Source organism: Apteryx mantelli, chromosome 3, assembly GCF_036417845.1.
Source record: "Apteryx mantelli isolate bAptMan1 chromosome 3, bAptMan1.hap1, whole genome shotgun sequence".
In the NCBI taxonomy this organism is placed as follows: Eukaryota; Metazoa; Chordata; class Aves; order Apterygiformes; family Apterygidae; genus Apteryx; species Apteryx mantelli.
The window spans coordinates 26712718-26739733 of record NC_089980.1 but is presented as its reverse complement, the minus strand read 5'-3'; the positions used below and the strand labels follow the sequence as shown (position 1 = coordinate 26739733).

General features: G+C 39.1%; 1 protein-coding gene across 1 annotated transcript in view; it reads left to right on the top strand.

Moving 5' to 3' along the window:
• Positions 1 to 27016, top strand: part of FSHR (follicle stimulating hormone receptor) — a 93538-nt gene that overhangs the window by 30358 nt on the left and 36164 nt on the right. Inside the window, 1 exon segment of the mRNA XM_013949769.2 lies at positions 5697 to 5768. Coding sequence (XP_013805223.2) covers positions 5697 to 5768 — 72 coding nt within the window.

The window sequence follows — 27016 nt, the reverse complement described above, 5'->3', positions numbered from 1 at the left end:
AAATTTCACAGTAAATCTTTGTCTGACAAAATACACATTGCTGCAGAGGATTAGAAGGTGATAACATCAGTCTATTACCTCAGAGATTAAAGTAAAATGTTCTTCAAAATCCTATCACATTTATTTCTTTGGAACTGAATTTAGCGATTTAGCACTATGGTCACTGAATCTCTTTAGGTTTTTATTTTATTTTATTTTGGTCCTTAAGTTATAAAGTTTATAGTATATGCTTGATATAGTTCATTTTAATGCCATGCATTTGCAATTTACATGAGGCAGGGAAGATAATTCTACAATACACACACTTTCTGATTAACTGTGTGTGACTTCAGTAGATCAGAGAAAGGGGTTTTAAAGAGAGTTTTGCAAGACCTAAATTCAGCCATGCTTATAAGGCAGAGATTAATCTTTTCTTTGGTTTTTTTTGTTTTTGTTTTTTTTTTTGCTAGTCTAGTTGCTGATAATGAGCAAAGTCCTTTGTTGTGCAAGGTCGGAGCCGCGGAAGGGGGATGTTTGCCAAGGAAGGGAGCTGGGAAGAGGTGGGGGCCACCAGGGCTGTGTGCGCACTGCGCCGCAGGAGGGGATTCTGGTGGTGCCCTTCGCCAAGGAGTTCCTCCATACCTGTTAAAGAAAAATCTTGTTGGACCAGGGTCTGAGAACTTGTCATTTGGTGAACGTGCAAAATACATCGTTTCACATACAAACAGTTAGCTTAACAAATACAGCGTATTTCCAGACATCGATACAGTTAATGTGCACATATTACATGTTTTGTATGCACTTTTTTTAGAGATGCTTAACAGAAATGGCCCTATTGGTCCAATTTTAGTCTTGTGATTTATCAAGGTTTTTTTTTTTTTTTTAAATCACCCATACCTTAGGCACTAGACATCTGAATAATGACTTCCAGTCCTCCATCCCTTTATGATGGTAGGTCTGATTTCCATCACGGGATTCATGTGGGACTGGGTGGAAGAATATAATATTTTCTGGACGTTCTTTTTCCCCTTGAGTCTTACATTCTGGCTGTCTGAAGGAGTTCAGCTGTGGAACTCTCTATTTTAGGAAAAAAAGTTCAATAAATCTCTTCATAGTTGAAAAATGTTACAGGGTTATTCAGGATCATTTTACCAGTACTTGCTAAATTCTGTTCTTTGCATCACATGTTCTCTATAGGCCTTGTGATTAACCTGACACTAAGATATTTCTCTTCTACTAGATATAGCTATGCAGAAACAAGATATATCTGCGTTGTTTGTTTTCACTGTGATACAAAGTTGTGTAAATTATCTGTGTCAGTGGTTTCCTATTAACTAGGACGTCATCGTTCTAAATAACTAGGTTTAGGTCTCTCTGTATATAAATAAATCTGTGGGAGATAGTTCTACTTTAGTCCTGACTCGTCAAGCCTTAATTAGCAACAGATTTTTGATAGGTTTGTAATAGCAAAATTTACTCACAACCATTCATGAGGCAAACTAAAATGATAAAAAGGCAAATAAATTACATAACATTTACAAATCAAAAATGGAAAAAAAAACTGTGGGAGTTGTGCATGTTCATTCCAGAAAATATAGTCTGATTGTAAGCTAAGTTGTCCTTCCAGATGTAAAAGGATAATACAACCCAACAGAAAACAATCACTCTCAGTAGTCATAAGAACAGAAGAAGCAGCAATAGGAACTGCAGTAGGGGAAAATCTGTTAGATATTAAACAACATTATATATTCAAGTATATATGTATACTATAAATTATAATATAAATATATAAAGCATATGTTTTGTTGTACAACTGCAGCGGGGTAGCTTTGGTTTCTAATAGTAAAATCTCAAAGAATTAGCCACAATAGGTGTATTTAAATCAGGATTTAGAAACCTCTCCTGGATATGGAGTTGTATAGGAGCAATGGGCCAGATTTCAATCTAGCTTTTACTTTTCTACTTCCAGAATAGCAGTAGTTATTATACTGTTGTTCTATATCCAGCCACCTAGATGGCCTTCTCAGGACACAGGGCAAATCATTTCAGGGGTTGGTGCTCGTTTGCTTTCCTGTCCATTGTTTCTGCATCTTGTTATTTGTGAGGTTTTGGTGGCTGAAACACTGGGGCGTCTGCTAGAACTTCTAGGACCTATGGTAATGCAAATAACGGTAACATTAGCATCACTGAGCTGTTCCAGACAGACAAACACAACAAATCTTGTAGTCAGGGCTGCGTGATTTTTGAGCTGCAGCAGGGCGCAGCGAGAAGCCCTATCCACTGGGTAGTGCGTCCTCCTGGGACATGAAATATGGGAGTTTGAACTGCTCTGGATGAGGAGAGAATTGAAGCTGGGAGCTCCATTGCTTGTTACTGCGCTTCCACTGCTGAGGCTGTGTTTAGGAGGAGTGAAGCCTTCCTTGATTCTTGCAAAGACTGCTGCTAGCAGGGGCTTCTAGGCTTTTTTTGCATACTTTGAGGGTTGTGCTATACTTACAGTTCTGACTCGGAGCTGGGAGCTCAGAGGAGTTGAGATAGATATATATCAATATATATAGATACACACATACACATACCCCTAGGGGCTAGCGCTGCACAGCTCCATGCACTGGGTACATACAGATTTTTGGATCACCCCTCTGAGGGGTTTAGCCTTTCTCATGCCTTCTTTTGGGCACATAAATGTTTTTTGAATTCTGTACCAAGTGCTAAACATTTAGGCTTTTCAGTGCTTTCCTTGCAGATGCCCAAGTCCCTTGTTAGGAACAAATAATGCATCTCTCCATTAAGTACACATTTTTCAAAGGTCACTTTGATGTCTTGTTTGTCTTGCATAAAGCATGCTTGGACAAAGGTGGGCAATATTCATTTCTTTAACCTTAAAAGAATTCCAGAAACAAAACCAAGGCAGTACTTTTCAGTTATTTTCTACATGTTCCTCAAAGAATTGCTGCTGAGTAGCCAGTATTTCAAGTTAAGTACTGATTGATTCTTGGAGCCTAATTGGTGAGATTTATTGACAATACAGCACTTTACTAGTTGTAATAGACTCCTGTTCATTATACAGTTGATAATTCAACAAGTAGCAGATTCTAATTTTGAGTGTTAGTTATAACAGTATGATTAACTTTATTAGCCTACTCAGGGATGTTCAAAAACACCTAACCTTAATTTTTTGAAGTGTAATTTGAGACTTCAGCTATTAAACTTCAATTCTACTTTAACAGCTTATTAAGGACATTAGAAAGGTAGGTGCTGAATTCTGGGACCTTATTAGCACAGGATAGCAGAGTATTCAACAAAGAAACTCAACATTTGATTTCTACCTCTATGCATTTGATGAACTTTACTCGTATAGGTAGCCTCATATATGAATGATGTTCCCGTCTTTTTATTAGTTTCAGGATCAAGCTGTAAATTCTTGTTGTGGTAAAGCATGGCAGAGGCCAGTGCTTAATTAAAGGAATGCCTCCCTCCTGATGATCCATACCTACAGCGAGAGGATTAGTTTTAGAATATTGCCATTCAAAATTATAGGTTGCTTTTCAGACTGAGCCCACTTCCTAGGCCTCCAAAATTAAGCATGTGTTTCTACAAAGAAGAATTTAGAAAAGGCTTCAAAGTAGATCAGATTTAAACAGTTTCCTAATGGCTCAGCTTTGCAACGCTAAATCTACGGGGTGTTCTGCAAGGTTCCATTGTGCAGGTCTGAACTCTGAAAGTACAGACGTAGCTTTGCATGCATTACTCTGCCATGTTTTTAGGAAGGAATTACAATTGCCTAATCCAGGTTAGGCCTTTTCCGGAAGCTCTTTAATCCTCTAACATTTGCATAATGATCTCAGTAGTGTCATTCTTGTGTGACAGCATATAGAAGCTATTTCTGACTTAAAATATTACAAGAATAATGAAATAAAAAATTGACTTTATCATCTTTCAAGATTAAGACTACCATAAATTTCAATGTTTAAAATGTGTGGGGCCAAATTCACTCCTGGTGTAATCCCAGTGACATCCTTAGAGTTAAATGAGATATGCATTGACTTTGTTGTGCTTGAATAAATATTAGCAACTTAAATTTAAAAATCTAAACGAGGAAGTAGATCCTGATTTGCAATTAGAAAATAAAAATCTATCACAGTGGTATTCCATCAAACTAATACTTTTTTTTCCTGAGATTTTAATTAAAACATGATACTCTCTCGTGAAAATTCTAAATTAATCAGATGAAGTAAAAAAAGACAAGTGTTTTCTGTGAATATGTGAACAGAAGAAAGAAAGTCTCTAGTTCTGAAGTGTAAACTGTTAAAATTTACAAGACTACACAGTAGGTGATACCAGGCTGAGTTCCCATTTCTATCCTTCTGCAGATATTAAAATAAGGCAACACAGATGGAAATGAAAAGAGATTTCAAGCATCCATTCAAAAACACTTCTTCTGTGAGATGATCAAAATGAGGAATCATCTAACAGGCATGCTCACTGAAAGAGGACTTCTGAAGTAATTCAAAAAATAATTCTTTTTCATTTCTATGGGAAAATAGGCTAAGAAATTGAATCACAGAATCATGATATTCATGTATGTCACACAGGTGATCTTTTTTAAGAAGAAAATACCATTTTTTAACAGACATTGTTCAATAAAACTAATGTTGTCTAATGTCTCATTTATTGCATCTGCTTGGTGTTTAACACTTGAGAGTTTGAGTATCACTTTTGTTCCCAGCAGCAAATATAAAAATACGGTATTTCCACATACCAACTCTCTGTGGGATTTTTCATGCCTCAGCCATGGTTTCTCAACTTGGCTTCTAGTCATGTATCTTGATAAACAGGTTATGTTAATATATGCAATTGTTTATGTTCAGTATCTTTGAATGATTAAATGTGTAACAGAAAACAATTACCTAGGATAACAACTGATTTCTCTGAAAAGTAGTAGATAACCTACCTTTCATTTGTTGGATGCTATCAACTGTACTCCTCTTTATCTACTGTAGTAAAAGAAGATAAGACCTGGTTAACAGGAAGGTTTACATGATATTTAAATGTTTATTCTTTATAAAGCATATCATGTGTCCTTTAAAAAATGTATTAAAACGTTGTCTTGATCCATGTGTGGTAGAGTTGTATATTCCAATACCCCAATTTTGTGGTATGTTATGAATTAATTTGAAGAGAGACTGTGAAAAGCAGTACAGGAATTTGAAGTTACACTGACAGGAGATACCAGATGACTCTTTAAGTTATCCGTGCAGCAGGTTAAGGCTTATTCTGCATGAGCATGTATGTACCACCTACAACCTTGTGTAAGCACCTCATCCCAGTCAGGCTCCCCAGGGTTTGAGCATCCACACACTAAAAGAGAGGAAGAGATTAAAAAAAAGGCACCGTCCCCTCGCAATGCACAGCAAAGCTGTGGTGGCTAGGTGTTTGCTTCTTACTAAAGCAAAAAGGGAAATTGAGACTCAATGACTGATGCTTTTTCTCCTGAGTACTTCCAGAGGTAGCCCAACAATATGCTGTGATTTTGCTCTGGGGCAGACAGTTGGAGTCCTACAAAGCCTTTGAACATTATAGCTGTATTTAGAATATGAATCCTTCATGGTGGAGACTATCCTTGTATCTATGATAACGGCCTTGCCTGTTCTCACAGGGCCACCATGCAGCTCTGTGTTGCGAATAGTGAATAATCAGCACATTTTCTCTGTTTTCAGGAGATTTGTCCTTACCAAGATGAGAGTCATTCCAAAAGGAGCTTTCGCAGGACTTGGTGACCTAGAGAAAATGTATGTATTGTGTCAATATTTACTGGGAAACAACCATTTTAATTTAAAGAATAGTTTCTGGCTGTAGCTCCTTTTACTGCTTCAGTCTGTAAGCAAGTCCCTAACTGAGCTTCATCTAGTTTCATCTTTCTGTTTAAAAAAAAAAAGAAACATTTTTTAAAACTACGTTCCAAGACATTGTTGTCACAAATACATTTTTATATCAGCAAGAAAGCAGTTCTTGGTCAAAGGGTTAGTTCAGCATGGAGTGTCATTGTAATTAATAAATAAAATGCCATAGCAGAAGTCCATGGGAAACTGATTAATTTGAGGACTTTGAATTAGATTATAATAAATCAGTGGAAGATTAGAGAGGAAAATGCTACTATTCGTAACAGGTCAGTCAATTCTCTTTTGACTACTGAATAAATAGGATAATTTTGTGCATTTTTAGAGTCCTCTGGGAGGATGTGTGTGATAAGTTTCTTACAGCTGCTTGTTATGAAAATCTTGGCACATAAGTAAAAGCATCTAATTTCCATGAATTTTAGTGATAAGTCTGGAGAAAAAATTATGATCACCTTTGATGAACTGACGTATCACATACCCATTAGTATACTGTTTGGATGTACTGCAGCCCTCCACCCTGGGAGTAAAAGTGCTGAATACTATTATATATTTCCTAGTATTCTCTAGCTACAGAAAATCTATGGGTTAACTCATGTTAGCACGAGCAAAGATTACTGTCATTGTCAAATCTGAGCTGTTCTGTGGCGTGTGTGACTTTTCTGAATTATTTCCTATATGAGCAAATTACACTGTGTTTAGAATACACCCAGTCTTGCACCCTCACTGATGAGGGCCACCGATATGCTGTTTGTCCAAGAGTGGTCTGAGTGGGAGCAGGGAATACGCTTTAATGTGAGTGTCTTTTTCAGTGATGTATGTGTAATGACAAAACTAAAAAGGAATTGATGCCCAACATTTCCCTTTGTCGTCTTCTCCTTCCCCTCATACCCTTGCGGAAGTAGGGGAGTTAGCAAAAGGGAGGGGGTTGGGGGGGGAGGCAGCAGAAGGCAGGGCAAATGAAAGGAAAGGATTTTGAACCTAAGGAAGTATGGGTGGATGAGGAACAAGCAGTGAATATGCACGAAGGATTCAAGAGCTGCTGGTCAGTAGCAAGTAGTAAAGCCAACGTGGCATCTGGCGTTTTACATAGCATGAGATCCGTTTCAGGGCGTTATGGAAGTTTCAAGTCTTTTATTGGCACGGGCATGCTGGTATATGCTAGAAAGCCTTCTGTTGCTGCAGCCCACTCGTGGATGCAGACTCTCATAACCCCGTCAAGCGCTGGAGGGCAGATGGAACAGATCTTTCAGTTTCCTCAGACTGACTCTTGACTTGTAATGGTGCATGTAGCTCTTCAGGGGCCTTCCGGAAATGGAACTCATCAGTGCTTCTGTTCCTGGTTCAGGACTGTAGTTACAAAAGCACTTGGTCTAAGTTAGAAGAAGAGAATCTGTCTCTGGAAGCTTTCTAAAACATCACCATCCCTCCATTAAGATGTACTATATTTAGGCTCTTGCTGAAGAGGGCTACTTCATGAGAGTCAAAAAAAAGCCCCAAGTTGCCTGCCTGAGTTAGGCAGACTGGATGCCATTCACATTGACTAGTTCACCCACTGTATATTTAAAAGAGTTAGTTGTTCTTAGTGCTCCATCACAGTAAACAGTCATTTTCTTGAGGAAAAAAAGAGAGCAGATCTTATTTTTTGTGGCTGGGAGTTAACAGTTAGGAATAAAATCGGCTCGGTGTCGCTGGTTTTTTGGCACTTGTTTCTCCCCAAATCTGCTGGATTGCTTTTAGCCTAGTTCTTACAGAAAATCATTAAGCTCTCTGGACTGTGAAGTGAGTAACAAAGTGCATTGTAAACTGTTCACGTTATCTTTAATTACTCAGAAACCATATGTCAGTTATGTATGAAGGGTAACGATTACATTGAATAGGATGTCTCTGACTAAGTGGTGATTTATTGTTAACAAAAAAAATTATATATGGAAATGAGCTCAATTTGAAAATACATCTATGTACTATTAGTACATGGAGGAGAAATGGGAACAGATCGTTTATAGCAAAATATCTTTGAAAATAAAAGTGTGATAAATATGTAAATGAGACCAATCAACATCAACAAAGATGCAGTATTTGCAGATGATATGGCAAACAGATAAAATTTGAAATAGCTCACAAATCCTAAGTCTAACCCATAAAACATTCATCAGAAATATTCATAATAATGTAGGGACAAAAAAGTATATAATCAAATGGTATATTTGTATATAAAACCAGAACCTTCGTATGAAAGCCTTTTTTCTCTTGCAAGATCATGCACAAAAAGGAAGATTAAAGCAAATTGCAGTCTATTAAAGGGAAACAGCTATTAATAATGTGATACCTCCATGTGGTAAAATATGGATAGCCTGATGTATACAAATGAGATACTTTACGCAAGCACAGTATGTACACTACATTAGAACTAAAAAGGCTAATAATCAAAGGAGTGACAGTATTTCCTAAGTATGTTACTAATGAAAAGCAGTGTCTGATAAAATCCAACAGATCTGTAGACATGATCTTTATCACTTCTAGATCATTTCTAACTGTGCTTCTGAGAATGGGGTAGGTCTTAAGACCCACAAGTTGCAGGTGATGGTGGACTTGGAAACCATCTGTCTGGGATGAGCTGGTTGGATACAAATTCAACAGGAGATGAGTCCTTCATAAGAATCTTGACTCTTTTCTGTTTACATTCAAAGCAAAGGAAAGCTTTTGAATACAGAGACCAAAAACTTTTCGAAGAAAAAAACATTCAGTGAAGTTTTTCAGTGTTTGCTTTCTGTGCACATTTTAATTTTTTCCTAAAAGCTGAAACACCTGGAAACTCTGAACAAATGTATTTTGCCACAAAATGTTTAATATTTCCAATCAGATGCTTTGTCTTGGTGCCCATGGAAGATTGTTTATTTTTCCCTTTTTCTGTTTTGAATTGAATGTCTTATTTGGACTGTCCAAAGACTTTCCAGAATGTACACCAGTGACCATGACTCATTATGAAAAAGCAGTGTGACCTGGAAATGTCAGCATGGAGCACCTGGTCTGCCCTCACTGTAAAGCTCCAGTTTTAGTTACCAAATTAAAGTCTTTCATCTGATTTTTTTATTTGGCAAAATACAGGCATTGGGGGAAGGAAAAAATTTCAACTGAAATGTTTTTGTTATTTCACTAAATTTTCTGGAAGAATGAGAACCCATCTGAAGCATCTACAGCTTGTCATTTTCTTCTTGCTCATCTAAATTCATTTTGTTAAAATTCATGTTAAAATCATGAAATGTCCATTCTGCAGACTGTCATGTAGAGAAACAGCTTTCTACAAACATGTTCTAGGAAAAAGCTGTTCTCTTCTTCTTAAATAAAATGTTTAAGTTATGAAATATTTTGACTTATCTGAGATTTCTCTTACTAACAGTGTAATTTAATCTTTCATATAGAAAACTATTTCAGAAACAGCAGATCTGAGGAATACCCAACTAGTTTATTGCTACCGGATCTCCAGCTTCTGCACAGCTCTGGCTTCATGTTAATTTAGCAAATGGTTGTTCAGGGAAGCATGATGGTTATTCTAGATACATGTTTAGTCTGTTCCTAAGAAGTCTTAGCCAGCTGGAACGTGGCATCTCCTCTAGATTCCGGCTTAACCAACCTGCTACACTCCAAGAACTAATTAACCCTCCAGTTACTAAATTAAAAGGCAACACCATGCAGGCACATACCTAGCAAAATCAATTCAACATGCTCTGCAGCTGCCATGTCATCTTCAGCCTGCGCTGAAAGGGCTTAATTTGGAGAAGAGAAAGTCTGAAGCAATAATGAAGTCTCTACCTTTTTTTCTTGCTAACTTTCCTTATATAACTACAAGGTAGGGAAGTAGATTTCTAAAGGTTGATCTAACAATGCTTGATTCAGGCACCATGTTTATAGGAAGCTTGGTCTGAACCTCAGTAGCTGAACTAATGGTGGGGAGAATCAGAAAAGAGCTGTTTCCAGCAAAAACTGAGGAGTGCTTTTTTGCTTCTGTTCTTAGAGCAGTTCATCTGTTCTGAAATCAGCATAACTCCATTAGCTTCAGTGGAACCAAACTGATTTACATGTACCAGGAAACTGTACTACCTGTGCAGTTTGAGATTAATAATAACTTTTGTTAATATATATGGTAACTAAAAAAATAAAAATAATATTTAATGGAAGTCATCTAATGTCATGTATTCTGACACTCAGCACTATAGGACTAATGAGAAAGACTGAACTCCATAGCTAGGATGAATGGATATATTATTACTCTATGGGAAAGTGAATGTCTCTTTCCCTCTTGGAAAAATCAAATGACAGAAATGCATGACACTAACTCTGAAACATGAGTTTATATCCTGGGGTGAAGGAGGGGAGAAGAGGGATGGTAACAAAGCCTTCAGCCAAAGAACCTATCGTCAATGGGGAGAGATTGCAGCTCCAAGTCACCACTAGGGAGGATAAAGACAGCCTGAGGAACCTGGTCTGTCTCGGCTAATGTTGCCTTTTGAAACACACCTGTAATGGCTTTTGGAGGAAAAAAGAAGTCCTTCTTAGGACTTTGATCATGCTCCTGATCTGTATCATTGGAGAAAGACATTCTGTGTAACCAGGTTTCTCTGTACAGTGATACTGTAGGTGAAGAGATGTGATTGCCTTACCTATGCAAGCCAAATAGGTTTTACTTTTATATCCTGAGGCACAGTCCCCTTGAAAATACATAGACAGTTATTTATTCTTTCAAAAGATTTAGTCTGAAGCATAATGTTCTGTATCATTCACTCTCAAATCTAACTTCCTTGCAGCCCAAGGAAATTCATCCATGTGAAGAACTTTGTACTACAAGACATCAAGAAGAAAAACACTTTTATTGGCAATGTTTTCTAGTCTGGAGTAATAGGAGAAGGGTATTCTTTAAGGTTTTGGCAAAGGCACATTTTAAGAACATGAATCGTATTGTGTTCAACAGAACTTCTGTATCTAAATCCTTGATGAGCTCTGAAAATCCTGGGAAGTGTTCAAACTCCTAGGGTTGAGGGAATCTGCCAGAGCTGACAGTCCTGGGAACTGAAGTCTTCTATCTATGGAATACAGCAGGAATATAAGCACTCACTATGAACATCTTCCCCTTAATTAGATAAAATAGTTCTGAATCATATATTTATCTCATCAGTCAGCCCATTCAATCTTTTACCTTTTTTTTTGCTGGGACTGTTGACCCAGTGATGGTTCATATAAACAGATGCTGGTCTGCTGTGACCAGGATGCGTGGGCATACATGACAACTAACCTGATGTGTGATGCTAAAAATCTCTCCAATTTGTCCCTGTTGGCTTAAAGTCGGGTCACACTTTCCATAGGTCAGACTGAGTTATCTTTAATGTTTTGTTTCAGCTGAAGTGAAGTACTTGAGGACAGTGGGGATTGATCCCTCAAGAGAGTAGCTTGTAGGCACGTGCTAAAGTACTTTGCTAAATGAAGGCATAGAGGGGGAAGAAGCAAGATTCTTGCCTTGGGTGTAAAAGTCTCATCAGGACTGGAATCTGGCATCGTGAAAAGTGTCACTGACTGTAAGTCTTTATTTAGCAAGTTTTTGCAGTCTGGAAAAATTGGTGGACTTTCAATCCCGACTCTCTTCAGCAGGAGCCATCAAAGCTGCCTGGCCCAGCAAATGTTAAGAGATGTCTCCCTTCCCCTGTGCTCCTGAACCTGGCTTCACTCAAACCCAGCATGTGATTCTGTAACACTTGATAGCCTGCAGCCTAAATAGAGGGGAAGGGAAGGAGGGGGACCACAAACTGCATGGTCACCTAAGAATGAGCAGTCCATGTCTTCTGCTCCTAAGACAGCTAAGCAGTATGCTGCAGTTCCTCTGATTTTTCATGCAGTGTATCGTATCCTGCATTCCATCATTCGGTATCTGAGAGGCTGTGATTAAAAAAGAAAGATCATTAAAATTATTTTGAGAAGATGGTTAGGATTCAGTGTAACTGAGACATTTGGAAATTGGTTCTAGGCAGCAATTCCTTTCCATCTTTTTTATATCCTTTGGATAAATCTATCTTTTTTTGCAAGAAGCAAAATATGGATTTGCAGTAGCTGCTGTGATACATCAGTTAAATAGTATGTGTTTACAAAAATATATATTTACATCTCTAAGGTGAAAGGGGCACACATGCATTCTGTGTACCAAAACATATCCTGAATCTGGTAAGGATCATGCCTTGGTAATAAATACTCCAGGGTATATTCTCAAGGTGCAACTCCATGATTATTATATTCTAATTTACATTATAGGACATTATGTGTAACATTCTGCATCTTAAGGGCAGGGCATGAAAAGAAGCATGCTACTTAATGCATTTAAATGAGTCTAAATATGCATTTCCTCTCAGGGAACAGAGGGCTACAGTTCAAAAACATTAAGGCCAGTAACCTGCAGAAGCAAAGAAATTCAAAGTTCAGGCCAATGTTCCAAAGAACAAATGTTTTATTGTGGCTACTGTTATGATACGGAGCTTACCCCTGTGTCTCCCTGGTGTGACGATGCGTGGCCAGCAGCGAGTGCAGGCTGCCAGCCACCGCGCAGTGTTCAGGCAGAGCAGCGAGCGGTCGCGGGAATTGCTGTGGCTCCGGCTGGCAGGAATGCAAATCTCCAGTGTTCCCGTCACGGCTGACAGTGGTCAGCGATTCTGGACCCTCTCTTTTCTAATACGGAGGGGTTGCTTACACTTCAGGTCTCTGGTTCAGCAGCAAAATCAAGCAAGAAAGCTTCTGTGGTGCTTCATGTACTGCATGTATCCCATGGCCCAACAGCATCCAGTGTGTCAGTCTTCATGTGCCCGTTTCTACACTCACTCCTTTGAAATGTGTTCCCATAAATGGAGTTTGATGGGCAAACAGCTATGCAAGCTTCTGCCGGGGTCCTGTAACACACCATCGGTAGAGAGACTGGGCAAAGCAGTGCATCTGGCTACTTGTCTCAGTACAGGGATGAGTGGGTTGGATATATTTTCCTCAAGAATGAATGCCACTACTTAAAATGACCCTTTTCCAGCCTCTGCAAATATCATTCCTTGGATAGAAAATTTAAGTCTTTGGTATGAATACATATGAGGCCTGGTATGTTCATAATTAATTTTATTTCCTGAAAGTAGAAGCTATGCCTTTTGTTCTAAATATAACATGGAATGAATTAAGACTATTTTTTTATCATAATCTATAAATGTTTTGCTGCATCATCACCTGGTATTCTGCTTTTCCCTGCCCAAGCTTATCTGTGGAAGAGACCTTGCATTTGTTGTTATTGTTGTCATTCCTTTCAGAATTACAAAAAAGCAAAGCAGACTTATTATCCATGTTAGTAAGTCACTGCTACGTCAAAGACCAGAGATTTTAACTACGTGATTGTAATATGTCAGTAAATGCTTACCCTGATCTCAATCTTTGCTAATGCTTTAGCAGAACAAAATCACGAATAAAATAATAACCCTTAAAAGAAGGAACTAGGAAATGTAAAATCAGTTCATAGTGTCCATATCAACATTTTTTAAATTTCCATTTAAAGTCACAGAAAATCATGCTACAATTTGCATATTTTAATTGAAACATGTTAAAATGCAAAAAAGGAAGTATTCCATAACTCTCTCTCTGTGGTTTTGTATCTTGATGCTTACTTTCTTTGGTGGAATTGGTTTAGAAAGGAAAGAAATGAAAGTATATTTTTGTCATTACTTTCTTTTGTTTAGCAAGAATTAGTTTTGTGGTAATGAATTGTTAGCAGAATCTTCATTTGTTAACTGTTATGGTATGAAGCCAGTATTAGAAACTGAGATATTTAGCACAAGAATCATCTTGGATGTCATTTCTGTCCCTGCTTCACAACTGTCTAGGCACAGAGACAGATAAAAGTGAAAAAGGGAAATTTACTTGCCTGTATGAATGCCTCTCCCCAGTGTGACATGCTGTTCAGATTATTTGAATTCATGAAAAAGAAACATGGGAAAATGCATATGTAGGAGCCCACCCTTTTTTAGCAGGAAACTTAAATCCAATGTTCTTCTGTCTTTCTCTACATAAACAAATCAGATAAAATTCAGTGTAGGCTAAATGCAGATAAGATAACATGCATGGAGAAAAACAATTGCTTTTTTTCATGTCTAAATACGGGCTCTGAATTAGCTTTGTTCATTCAAGAATGAGATTTGAGGGTTATAACGCACAGTTCTAAAAAGAAACCTCAACTCAGAGGCCAGAAGACCCTCCAAATGAGATGTTAGGAGTTCCTAGGAAAAGGATAAGAACAAAACAGAAAATACTCACTGTGTCACTGTTGAAATTCATGGTGGGATCTCCCTATCTTGAAAGATTCTGGGAGAACTGAAAATGTCCAAAGGGCAACAGAGCCGACCACTCTCACAAATGCTCTCGATCTGAGGAATAATTGAGTAGATTAGGATTCCTCAGCCTGGAGGAAACACATTTGACAGGGGATGTTGGAGTGGTCTGTACACTCAGAATTAGTATGGGGAAGGTGAACAGGGAAGGATTCACTGCCCTTTCTAATACTAGAACTGGAGGATAGGATTTCCAAAAAAACTAGTAATTGACAAACCAAAAAAACAGAGAGATACTTCTTCACACAAGATATGGTTCAGCTGTGGGGCTCTGCTCTGAGACTTTGCTGATGCTAAAAGACTCCATGGTAAAATTTTGGAATGAAAAATGTATCTTCTTTAGCTACTTACCTACTAAATACAAAGACATTCATTTAAGCTGCAAATCACCAAAAGTGCTGATTGAGGATTCAGGGAGACCTTCCCAATCAGCTTGCCCTGCTCTTCCACTGTTTTCTGGGCCTCCCCTACCACCGCTAGAGTCTCAAGGTACTGCGGTAGATGGACCTTAGGACTGGCATGATGTGGTTGTTCTTATGGATGTATTTGCTTCCTGTGAATCATTCAGTTTTGCGAGATAGTCTTGCTCTAGGTCCTTGCCTCAGAGGAGTGCAGCTGCTAAACTTAGCAAAGAGTCTCAGAATTGCTAGTCACCCTGTTACTCATAATTAATATTACAATCTTTGGTTTTTTTTCCTGCCCAGCACAGTTTATACATCCTGAAGATGCTGGCTTGTCTGTTTACTGGCCCAGTTTCTGAGATTCACTTCAGGGATTTGGACTTTTTTTTTCTTTTAAGAGGAACCAGAACTCTTGTTCTAAAATGTAAGACAGCTTCAGGCAGAGACAAATATTTTTTCCAAATATGTCATTTCATGAAGTTCAATCTCTTCCTTCTAGGAGTTTCACCCTGCTTTGAAGTGCAGGAAATTTCAAGTTGTATTTTATCATGAGATTCTTGTATTTTCAAAGTAGAATCAGTGACCTTCTAAGTATCTTTGTAAATATAAAAATATGTCTTTGCTAAGAAGCATACAATAATTCTTATGCTGCCTGAGAGATATCTTTATTAAACTTACATATGCATGCCAGAAAATGAAACGAGAATTCAGAATTGCCCATTCTAATTACATTTTACATTTTTGAATATCATTCACAGCTTATACATGGTGAAAGGTGGTTCTTCTCTTGTGATGTTTTAGAATATTGCTCTGATCAAAACAATTACCTTTTTCTAGTTAAAATGAGTATTAATATGCCTAAATTATTTTTAATTAAAACCATTTGTCTTTTGTACATTAATCAAATACAACTCCAGTAATTCTGGAAGTCATTCAAGATAAAATATATTGACTTGAAAGCAAAGAGAATTGTAAATACAAAGTTAATAAAGGTGATCAACATTAAAGTCAACAAGCTTTATAAAAAGGGTCGTAAGGGGGGTTGCTATAAAATGGTCTTTTTCCTACCGAAAAAAGCTATATTCTTGTGAAAAAATAAGTAAAAACAATTCTGAGAAAATGCAAATATTTGCATTCAGAATTACAGCTATTGCACTTCAACTGGCTGTTCAATTCAAACACCTGACACCTCTATCTCCTCCAGCTGCCAGACTTGCTGATAAGGGTCCATGGCTCCTGGTGCACCATGGTCTTGTGCTGGTGAGAGTCTGTGGGAATCTGGGTGGTAGCATATTCCAAGAGGCATAGTAGTACCATGTCCTACAAGACATATCCAGTTTCTGTGTTTGCTTTAAAAACTGCTGTTATGAAAAATATGCGTATTTTTCAGGAAATATGTTTTTTCATTAGAAAGCAGCTATTATAGAATTTTTTTCTATTAATCTCATGGGTATATGTTTCTAATTATAATAGTGGATGAGTGCAAAAGATGTGACCTACTTGAAATTGTGTCTGATGAGCTCTAAAAGGGATTTTCTTGAATATTTATTGTTGTCGTTACTAAATGTTGTTTGTTAGTAAATGGAAGGTTGGTACCGGATTGGAAATGGAAATTCAATTTCAGGAGGTTTTCAGAAACACCTTCCCATACTAATTTTATCTAGCTTTCTGTTTATTTTAGAAATAATGTTAGCGGAATTGGCATGTTGCAATGAAGGATTGTTTCCCGCTGCTATACAAATGCTGATACAAACCTCAGCATTTATAGAAAACAAATGTTGAGATGAAGTCAAGACATTTATTTTCTAAGCAGGAGACGTTGATTCTCTGGCAACATTATATTGCATTGCCTTTATTTCTATTATGCCAAATGATTGATGTGAATTTAATCATTAGTTTGATGGCTGTTTTGCTCAGTGGAGAGGCAGTTGAGAATTTCATCATTATTAGTGAGCGGCATTTTGATTTTTATACAAAAAAGACTGCTGGCCCCAATTCATCCCAGGTGTAAATCCAGAAATTCATTGTGTCTATTGTTTGCATTGTGACCAAGCTAAGAGCAGTGTGCTCACAAAATATTGTGAATATTTGTTTTGATTTCTAGGGCAGGAGTATGTTTTTTGTTTTTGTTTTTATGAAGAGCTCTGTATATGTGCATGATTCTTTAAAAATAAGAAATAATAAAGAGTGGTGTACTTTCATGAGTAAACTACTTTCCATGCCGTAGAATATATATACATATATACCTGCATATATATATATATATTGTAGTCCAGTTGTCTGGAAAACATTTAAATTGCTAGGATTTAGAATGGAAGAAAGATACTGAGCCACAAAATATTGTGAATGCTTAAGGGAGCCAGCACTGCAGATAGAAATTACAAAAGATTGTGAGAGAAATGCAGAATGTTGAAGAACTGTTGGTGTCTGTGCATTTGAGTGCATTGCTGAATGCAGTCAGCAGTGGATTAGGAGTTGGAGACTGTGGCAAACTGGCAGCTGTCCTCGTTCAGAGCCTCCTCTCTGATAGTTGTTGCTACCAATTGCTGAAGGAGGATGTTCACGAGAACTTTTATTGAACAGTCATAGAATAACGCATCTAGAGGGAAAATATATTTTGTTTGTCTCATAGGCTGTTTTCTCCTCTAAGGAGGAGAGAAGCCTGTAATAACTAACAGGTAATAGGTGTTTGGTGGTGATGTTCAACACAAACCCCTTGAATGTTCTCTCCATGTTGTCTTTGTGTTGTGAAGTTTTTCCACTAAAACAAAGCGGAATGCAGAACTGAACTTGTGGAGTGATATAAGCTGATCTGTGTTATTTGGAAGCAGCATTTACTTCACCTTGCTTGTGTGCTCAAGAGCATAAAGATTTACATCTTTATCTGAAAATTTTTATCTGTTGTATAACAATCATGAATTAAAGGTGCTCATTAGACATGAAAATGTCTAATCCTTTTGTCAGTCTTCTATTTTGAGAGAGATTTGCGGTGATATGTTTTTCAGCTTTATTTTCCATGTTTTTAAGACTTCTGGTGTTTGATTTTAAGACTGTGGCTTTTCCCATCTGTGCTGTGAGAAGGGGCAAGCATGGATATGGCGGAAAGGATTTGGTTCTTTATTACTTCTGTTCATGGTTAGATGATGCTCCTTAGGAAACCTGGCAGAGGCAGAGCTCCCTGGAGAAGGGTGTTGTGAGTTCCCCTTGTGGGCTACTGAGCCTGTTTGGAGAGGAGAAGCTTTGAGGTGCTGCAAGTGGCAGGAGGTTCCCAGGCCAGAGATGGAAATCTGCGTTGAGGAGCAGGGAGCAGCCCCAAGGGTGATGGAAAGGGTTTCCTAGGAGGTCTAGGCAGAGCTTACTGCCAGTCAAAATAAGTCACTGAGTAACTCCAAACCTTCCACAAAGGTAATGTGTGTAGGGGGAGAGCAGAGTATAAAGTCTTTCCAGTTCTCTTCTGTCTAACCAACTTCCTTTGAGATTTTTCTGCTTTAATTGTCCTAGTTTACATTCTAATAGAAACTGCCCTTTGGGGGATTAAAAACCTTTTGTTCTTTCAAGTGGTCTCTGCAGAGGAAGGTCAAGACGTATAGCCTCAAAGCTTGCAACTTGAAGTGCCATCATACAGACCCTCCAGACATTCTCCTCCCTACATTTTTGCTGCGTATTTGTTATGTGTGCCCATATCCACCTTTCTTTGCGACAGCCCTGTCCCACTCAGTGCTGAGCAGAGCTGCTGTGGCTGAGCAGGGCGCAGCTCACTGCTGCTTTCTGGGGAAGGTAGTTGTGGCAGGGGGACATTGCCGCTTCAGCAGCGTCTTAGCTCCTGTTACCCTGAACCCGACCCACTCTGCGGAGACTGCGCTGCGAGCGGGGATGAGTTGAGGCTGAAGGCACAGCCTCAGTGCAGAGGTAACCTCTGGCAGAGGAAGAGAGGAGAGAGTTGGGTGGCAGCAGATTTTTACACTGAGGCAAGTGAATAGATCACGATTCATCTGTGACAGCCCTGTGCCTAGGCATCATTGACAACACACAATGTTCATTTAAAAATAAGCTTGTTTCCCCTTGTGTTTCTTGGTAGCAGGCTTAAACATGCTAACAAGCCAAGTGGCTTTTCATGAACCTTCGTCTGTCAGTATCAAGGAGCCTGTTTTGTGTTCCCAGGACTCAGAGTACCTCTGAATAGCACATTATGTTTTCATCCTACTGTGTTGCCAGGCACTGTGCTTTCAGGATAAGAGAGAACAAGTTAACGATTGAAACACTATAAAAATGAGGAGGAAATTGTCAGTGATGGGCAATTGCTCAGGTCACTAAAGGGAGGGCTTCCAAATGGCATCCCAACTGAGCACTGCATGGACTTCAGCCCCATGCAGCATATTCCCTGTGGACTGCCAGTCCCATCTTATTGCAAGTTTAAGGGTCCCTCTCATATAGAGGAATTGATTTCAGATGTAAATCCATTGATAAAAATCTAGGCCATAGTTATTCTTGTCTTGTGACGGTATCAAGTCTTAGTCAGTCCCAGCAACATGAGAGCAAGATGTCTTTTTAAATGCAAATCTAAACACACTTCTAATCTCCATATTTTGTGAATTTATTGGCAGGTTAAAAGCTTTCTGCAGTCAGGTAAGTGGCAAAGTTATCATTTGCCACAACTTCTTTTGTTCATAAGACAGTAAGTAATAACAGAATAGCAACCATCCTTTGGGGAAGATTGTCCAGGAGTCTGCTCCTCTCCTTCTTGTCATTATTGACTCTCAATAGCCTATTCTAAAAATCTATAGAGCTTACTCCAGCGCTGACCTTGTCTAATTGTATTGATTGTTAGTAACTGAAGGCTAATTAGGAAGCAAGTTGCTATGGTAATTCTTGAGTCATACATATAAAGGGAAAATACTGCTAAAACCACTTGTGCATGCTGACTATTAACATAGTTAAACAAATTAAAAAATATAATTCATTCAGATTAATTCTGAAATTCAAATGAAGATATAATATGCAACAAAAGTTTTTCCCTTGCTGCCACATTTTCCTCTTTCACAGTCATTTCGTTCTTTTATTTGTCTGTTCTCTGAGCTATGCATAATTTTAGGACTGAGGGACAAAATAGACTTTTGGTTGTTCTCCCCCCCTCCAACCCACACAAAATATGTCACAATAAGCTTCATATGATGGGAGAATGACTCAAGCAGAAGGTAACAGGACTTCGAACCCCAGCATTTCTAGGTCACTTGTTCATATCCAGTCCACATATGTGTGATTAAGGCTTTATTTTCAAATGGATAGGTTGGTGGCTTGCATACAATGAGATGATGATCTCAGCCTGTATCCTCAGGAGACTGTGATTCATATAACCTACAACTGCTGCAGCTGGCTTTAATCAGCAGCCTCTTTTGGCCAGACTTTGAAATGGCTCTGAAACAGAGCTGGTATCTCAGTGGGTGACCAAGCTACATTGTGGGGCTCTGTGGGAAGATGGGATTGCTTTGGCTATGCTGTGCCTCATTTGTGGCTAAATGGAGGATTTCACCAGTCACATGCTATAAAGTCTTTTCACCTTATTTTTTAACTAAATGTGACCCAAAGGAAAATCAAGGGCATTTTCCCTATTTAACAGGCATCCCCCTTCTCCTCTTTGGCCCCTTACTAACCAATCATGTTACACACAGAATTTAGTACTCCTAAGAAGTTTCCATCTGCAGGTCTTTAAGGAGGAGGAGGATAATATAAGGACTTAAGAACGTGCATGCTGTTGCTACCTGTGTGGACAGTTTGAATGATGTGGCAAAACGTATCTAGCAGAATCACAGGACTGGATGGGAGATAGGACTGTACTGAGTTCAAGCAGTATTCAAACGGGTGTGAGTTTCTCTGCATCTCCCAGTCTCCACTGTATGAATGTCCTTAAACTGACTTCAGCAGCACATAAAAAGCTGAGCAAAAATGTAGCCGCTCTTAGCATGAATCTCTTTTAATATGTCTCATAAATAAATGCAGGATTCTCCCTTTTGCTACTCAGGATATGCATGTATGTAGAGCTGCTTTCATTTAACTGAAGGGAAGATAAAAATCAAGAAGTGTGTGCCACTTCACAAGCAAAAACGCATCTGTTTCTGGGCTTTGCCTGGTCCTCAAGTTAAAGAGGTGCTACTGTGGAAGCAAGTCCTGAGCCTGCCGTTCTGGAGTTCCTGCTTCACATTACCAGCAATTTAGCCCCCAGGAGAGCCATAAGCTAAAAGCCTTTGTACTTAACCTGCTGCCTAATCAGTCCTCACCAAAGCTCCCAACTGGGGATGGGGCGTTAGGGATTGACCTGGGGAGAATCTCTTCCCTATCATGTCTCTTAACCAGAGCCAGCCTGCAGAGCCATCATCAAACTGATAAAAAGAATATAGTGAAACCATATTAGCTTGCCTGTCAGTCAGCTTATTCTGTGTAGAAAAATGAAGTGTGTTGTTGCTGCTGGTTGCTTTCTGTTTACATTTCTTCATTAAGGTCCATGGGGCCTTAAGGATTTGCAGTACTTTGAGACAGAGGAACTTTCAGAGGGAGATCTGATGATGTTCTGTAATAGAGGGTTATATTCGTTTGTCATTTTCCTGTAAAAATAAGCTGCTTAGACTAAAAATACATATTTTGCTGTTAGTCTGATGAAAGAAACAATGTATCAGTTAACTTTTAGTGTTTAATTAGATATTTAACATACACAAAACATTCCTTCAAATCTGAAAACGAAAATGCTCTCACAAGGTTCAATATTGTCTCTAACTAAAACTTCTTTTCATGTCCCCAGTTAGATATGATCAGTTAGATATGACCCAGTATAGTGGAGAGGGGCACCCAGGGAAAAATGCCCTTACCTGGGAGAAACAGGTCATTCCCAAGCATCCAGAAATTGCCATTGGGTTCTCAAGTCTGAGGACTTTCTTGCAGCAGACGATAGCAGTGGTGCTGAACTGACACCAGGACGCCCTTGTTTTTCTAGTGCTTCTGCAAGCCTGAGTTACATTTATAGTTGTGGCAGAGACCCTTCATGGAGTGCTTGAGCAACTTCATTGTAAATGGGATTAGACATGCAAAAAGTCAACTACTCACTGATATTAGAGAATAAGCACTGTAATGTAGCCAAGAGTCTATTATCTTTTATTGCTTTTACTGAGATATTGTGTGTGTATGCACACAAGTATAAAAATATGTTAATATATTGGGGGTTTACCCAAATTTTATGACATATTCCCTTCCCCCTGGAAAAGACTTGTTTATCTGTGTGCAGTCTTGCTGTGCTTGCAAGTAAAGGAGGTTGTTTGTGTCAGGGGAACTCAGGTGGATGCATGTGATTTTCTAAGGTTTCATAGTGGAGACTAGTTTAGTTGTTTATCAAATAAGACTCTAGATGTATTGAATGAGGCTCCTCTTTGCTGCCATTAGCCACTTGGCAAAAGGGTTAGGGATTGTGAGTAATTCCTGTTTTTGTGTAGTCTGTCATCTCTGTGTCCTCCAACATAGAACCTGCAGATTTGGGCTTAATGCTAATTTGTTCTGCTCTTGAAGGCACAGTATAGTAGTTGCATAAGTCACCCATACTGCATACTTGTTTCATAAAGCTTTTGACACAGCAGCTTCTTGCTGGTACTTCTGTTGTTCTCTGTCATTCTGTTACAAGATACAGGTCTGGATATAACTTTGGAGGCATAAAAGAAGATCCCTTTCCCAGGTAGCTTATATCTGAGGCCCCAATTACACACGTGTATGCAACAGAATATCAGCTGAGCCTTGGGGTAAAGCTCATGGATAAGAGTTTGTAGGGTCAAGGCTACAATTAGACATAAAACGTAAGAATAGTAGATAGTTTTCATGGGAGGAAAGGATGAATGTAAACAGGAAAGAAGACAGAAGGGAGTCTCTGTGCTGGAAAAAGGTATTTCACAGGGAGACTGTAACATTGACTAACAGAAGTCAGAATCCCTTCAGGAAGACATTTGAAAGATGTAGTGGATGGTGTTGGCAGCTGAAAGATAATGTCTGTATTTGGAATTTTGTTTAACGTTATATGATGCTATTTTTCTCAGGATGGGTGAAGTCAGTATCCTTGCCAAACAAATGCTAGCTCAACTTCTAAGCAATTCTTTATTTAAATTTACAATAAATGAAGAAAAGTACATATTAATGCCTGAGATGGATTAAATAAAATCTAACACCTTGGATGGAGATTTATTTGCACTGAAGTGGGAGTAACATGTATTTGCTCTGGTGAATATCCAGAGTCCACTCTTAAGCCTGGGAACATTTTTAATGTCAGAACTGAGAAGTAAAAGGTTTTTTACAATTTTCCTTCTTAGCTTAAAAAGTTTCATTGTGCATATCTGAGGCACTTGCTATTCTGAACTCTCCTGTTTCTGAAATGCATTGGAGTTAGTAATAAACTGTCCTCCAGAGGCATTTCTTGTGTGTATGTTTTGTTAAAATATTTCAAAACTAACTGTGAAAGTGTCTGAGACATCTGCTTCCAGACAGTCTGTGTTGAAGGGCTGTCACTAGGCTTTGGGTCCTGGAAACCAAATGTTCTCCAATCCCAAGACAGTCTGCCTATTGGTTTTCTCCAGAAAGGAATTTGAAGCGTATTTCGCCTTGGGAAAAGCATTCAGGTCATACAAAAATCAGTCTGCTGTGAAGTTAGGGTTCCAGTTTGCCTATTCAGCTGCCCTCTTGAGTGATTATCCCAGTGCAATTCCTTCATCTGCCCAGGTCATTCTTCATAAAACTATTCATCATTAGCAGACTATCACAGCCAAGAGAAAGGTAATAAAAGATAAGTGGCAATAAATGCTTCTAGCCCAGTTCTGTGAAAGGAGTTACTAGGTGGGCATAAAGCTTATGTCAGCATCTCTGAACGAGGAAGTCTCTTTCTCAGCTGAACAACCATTTTTGTCTATCAGTCTGTCAGCTTAGTCTCAAAATTGTCTGACACCCATCATGTTTGAGAAAGAGGTGTCATTGCTGGGGGCGGGGGGGTGGGCAAGAGAGGTGCTTTTCTTTTAGAGAAGTCACATAGTTCTGTCTTCCCTAAAGGTTTTCATAATCAATGGTAAAATGTAATGATTACATCATCTTCTCCAAACCAGTTTACTTCTCAGCCAGCCTGAATATAGGGAACGGCAGGGTATGTCTACCGCAGCGATTCAAGGACCCTGAGTTACAAGGCTCATTTCTCTGGGCTATCGGTGCTGCGGGTGGGAGGACCAAGTGCTCACAGGTTTGTCTCCTCCGGAGTGCCATCCAGGGTGGGTTCCTCCCTCTGGTTTTACTGCCTCAAGAGATGAGGCCTCCTAATTTAGCACCTAAACGTAGATGCCTGAATGCATACTGCCCGGTAGGTACTTCGGTGTTACAGCTACTCTTCAGCCGTTGTCTTAGTATTTTGCACCTTCCCAAATTGCACGCATGGCCTCAATAGCTCCCAGTCCAGCACAAGGAGAGTCAAGTCAGCATTTGTCTATTAAAAGCAACCTGAACTGCTTAGTCAAAAAGGGAGTGGAGATCGGGAATTTAATTTTAGACAGATAAGGCAGTCCTGAGGTTACAGCTGTCCATTTAAGATATTAAGTGGAGGAATGATGGTGCAAGGTCAGAATACTTACTTCTTAGCACTGGGCCTTGGAGCCTCAATTTCTGCGGTAAGCTGTCATTTTCTCGAATTCCTCGTCCTGCAGGAGGCTTGTTGTTTGTATGACTTACAAGGCTTCACACATTTTTCAGCTTTACTGGCAATAAACTAAAATTAATATAATATATCCTCTCAGTACTACAGTGTGAGGATATATCTATCCCACCAAACTGTACTGATTATAAAATCAATTCCTATAATGATGTGACTTCTGCTTTTGAATCCGGTCGTAATCAGTTCCAATTTTGCAGACTAATCACACACTTTTTCAGATTAGAGAGACCAATTTAATACAGTTACATGGACAATTAATTTGATGCAACCAAACTCTCAACAGACTTTCATCTGGATTGCTCGCGTGGTGCTAAAGCACTGATAGAAATGAAATCCCCTTTGCTTCAGTGTGGTGTGTGGAAATTTGCATTTTATTTTTCCAATGCCTGAACTGATTTACTTGAGAATGTGGTGTCACACCCTTTGGAGAAGGCGGGAAGACAAAGTATTGGTGCCACCAGATAACCTCCATCAAAGCCTTTTGTGTACACTCTTTTGCTCTAAGTGTGAAATCACTATTAATACTCAGTTGCTTAAAGGAGTATCCTACTTATTTAGTCGGATCTGTACAACATATGTGTGTATATCTTCAGAAAAGTACAGAGATGATAAGAAGAGTTAGTGTTTGAATTCATCTTTGAAATGTCAATAGCTGCTAAGATATATTAGCCTGCAACTCCCTTGTGTTCAATAAATCATGGTAGGGAGACAAGTTTTTCATGACCGCAAGGAAAATGGCAGCAGAAAGTGTCAAGCATCTATTTTAAAAAGATGAAAAATCTCTAACAGTTTTAAGAAAAATAGCTTTTCTTTGTAACCTGTTTAAATCAATGTAGTAGCATTTTGCTATCACTTTAGAAGGAGGTTTTCAAGAGGAGGTTCCAGATAGGCCTGCTTCTGATCAGATCATTAGAAATAAGGGTTTCTCAGGCCGTCGCACTGAGATGGAGGCTGGCCGGCGCTGGGGGGGCAGTTTGCAGTTCAGACACGTCACAGGTTGTTCCCGCGGCTGCTCACTCAGTGAATCCTGGGCAGGACTGTGTGTCTGTGTGTGATGCCTGCACTACTGCTGGTTTGTTTTTTTTTTTTCCTTAATCGTGACTTAAATTTTGGTACCAGTCAAAGCTCCAGGTAAAACTGACTTGGCAAATTGTCTGATATAACTGCAGAAAAACTCTAAAGAGTATGTGTATTTAAAGAAAGAAAAAAACAAAGTAGATCTGGTATTTCTTCCTTTCCCTTGAATCAATGCAAAGCTAAAACAGCTTTGTTGCAGTATGGAGGGCCCAGTGAGACCACCTGCACTATGCAGTGGTAACTGGTACCTGCAGTATCACCAGTAACTGCAGGTGACCACACAGTGGAAAACGTTTGTTCAGAGGAATCCACAGATCATCTATCCCATCTGCCACAGCAAACGGCCTCTCCAGTGCCAAGGGTAAAAGGCCAGAAGTCTCAGCTGGGATGGATGGCTGGAAGCAAGGTGGAAAGATCTGTGGTGTAGCCCATGCCCTAGGTACCTCTGCTGCTAGGGAATTTGGTAAGGAGAACTCCCAGATGTTCGCAGCCAGCACTACAGAGGAAGGCAGGGTGGCTCCAGTGAGAGGGGACATTCCCCCTTCCCACCATGTGCCAGGCCTGTGTGAGGGGGCACCACAAACAAGCACCCCAGAAACCTGAATGCCATCAGAGGCACCAGGGCAGCCCTCTCTGGCCATCTACCGCAAGGAGATTAAATGCAGAAATCCATATATCCTGCAGCAACTGCAGTAATAGCACAGCTGAACTCATCAGTTAGGCAACAGTTACCCTATGTCATTCAGGTTTCTGGTTTTGATACTTTAAGGTCTTCATGCTTGTGAGTCTGTATCATTTAGCACAATGTAAGGGATTGATGCTGTGATTTGCCTCTAAGCTGACATGCTGCCATGACTGGTCTTTGGTTTTCTTTTGACAGAAACTTCCACTTCACAATTGTTGTTAAATATATATATATATGCACCTTCATTTTAAATGGCCAGAAAGGAAACAGCCACATTTTCTAAAAGAAGGGAAAAAAATATCCTATCTCTTTCTGTGTGCCCCACTCTGATCCTGAAAGTAATTTTTGTCATAAAAGACATATAAATGTCCAGTCTTTTATTCTTTCATTAATTTGAAATGTGAGATCACTTGGCTGTAAGACCATTAGTTTGTGAGTTTAATGCAGTCTTGCTTTTGCTGTAAGACTTTGATTAATCTAAGAGACTTTCTTTAGAGGACTACAAAGAAACTGCCATGAACTGTAAATCCCTTGCTAATAGAAATGTTTGAATGACCATTTCAATGTATCTTGATTTTATGGATCACACTTTGAGAGCAGATACTTTGAAGGGGAATGTTTCCTGTGCTGCACACTGGGCTCTGACACAGACATTGTGAGCTGCCACCAGTATTGCCTGTAGTTATGCTCCCAGCATAAGTAAGCAAGCGAAACAGTGGGAGTGCATGGCTGGCAGTGAAAGGGAGTTGGGATTATCCATTGCAAAAGTTCCACCATCTTAGATCATCGTAAGCTGATGATGAAACAGTACACTACAATCAATTGGTTGGAAATAATAAATAATATTGATTACATCTTGCTACATT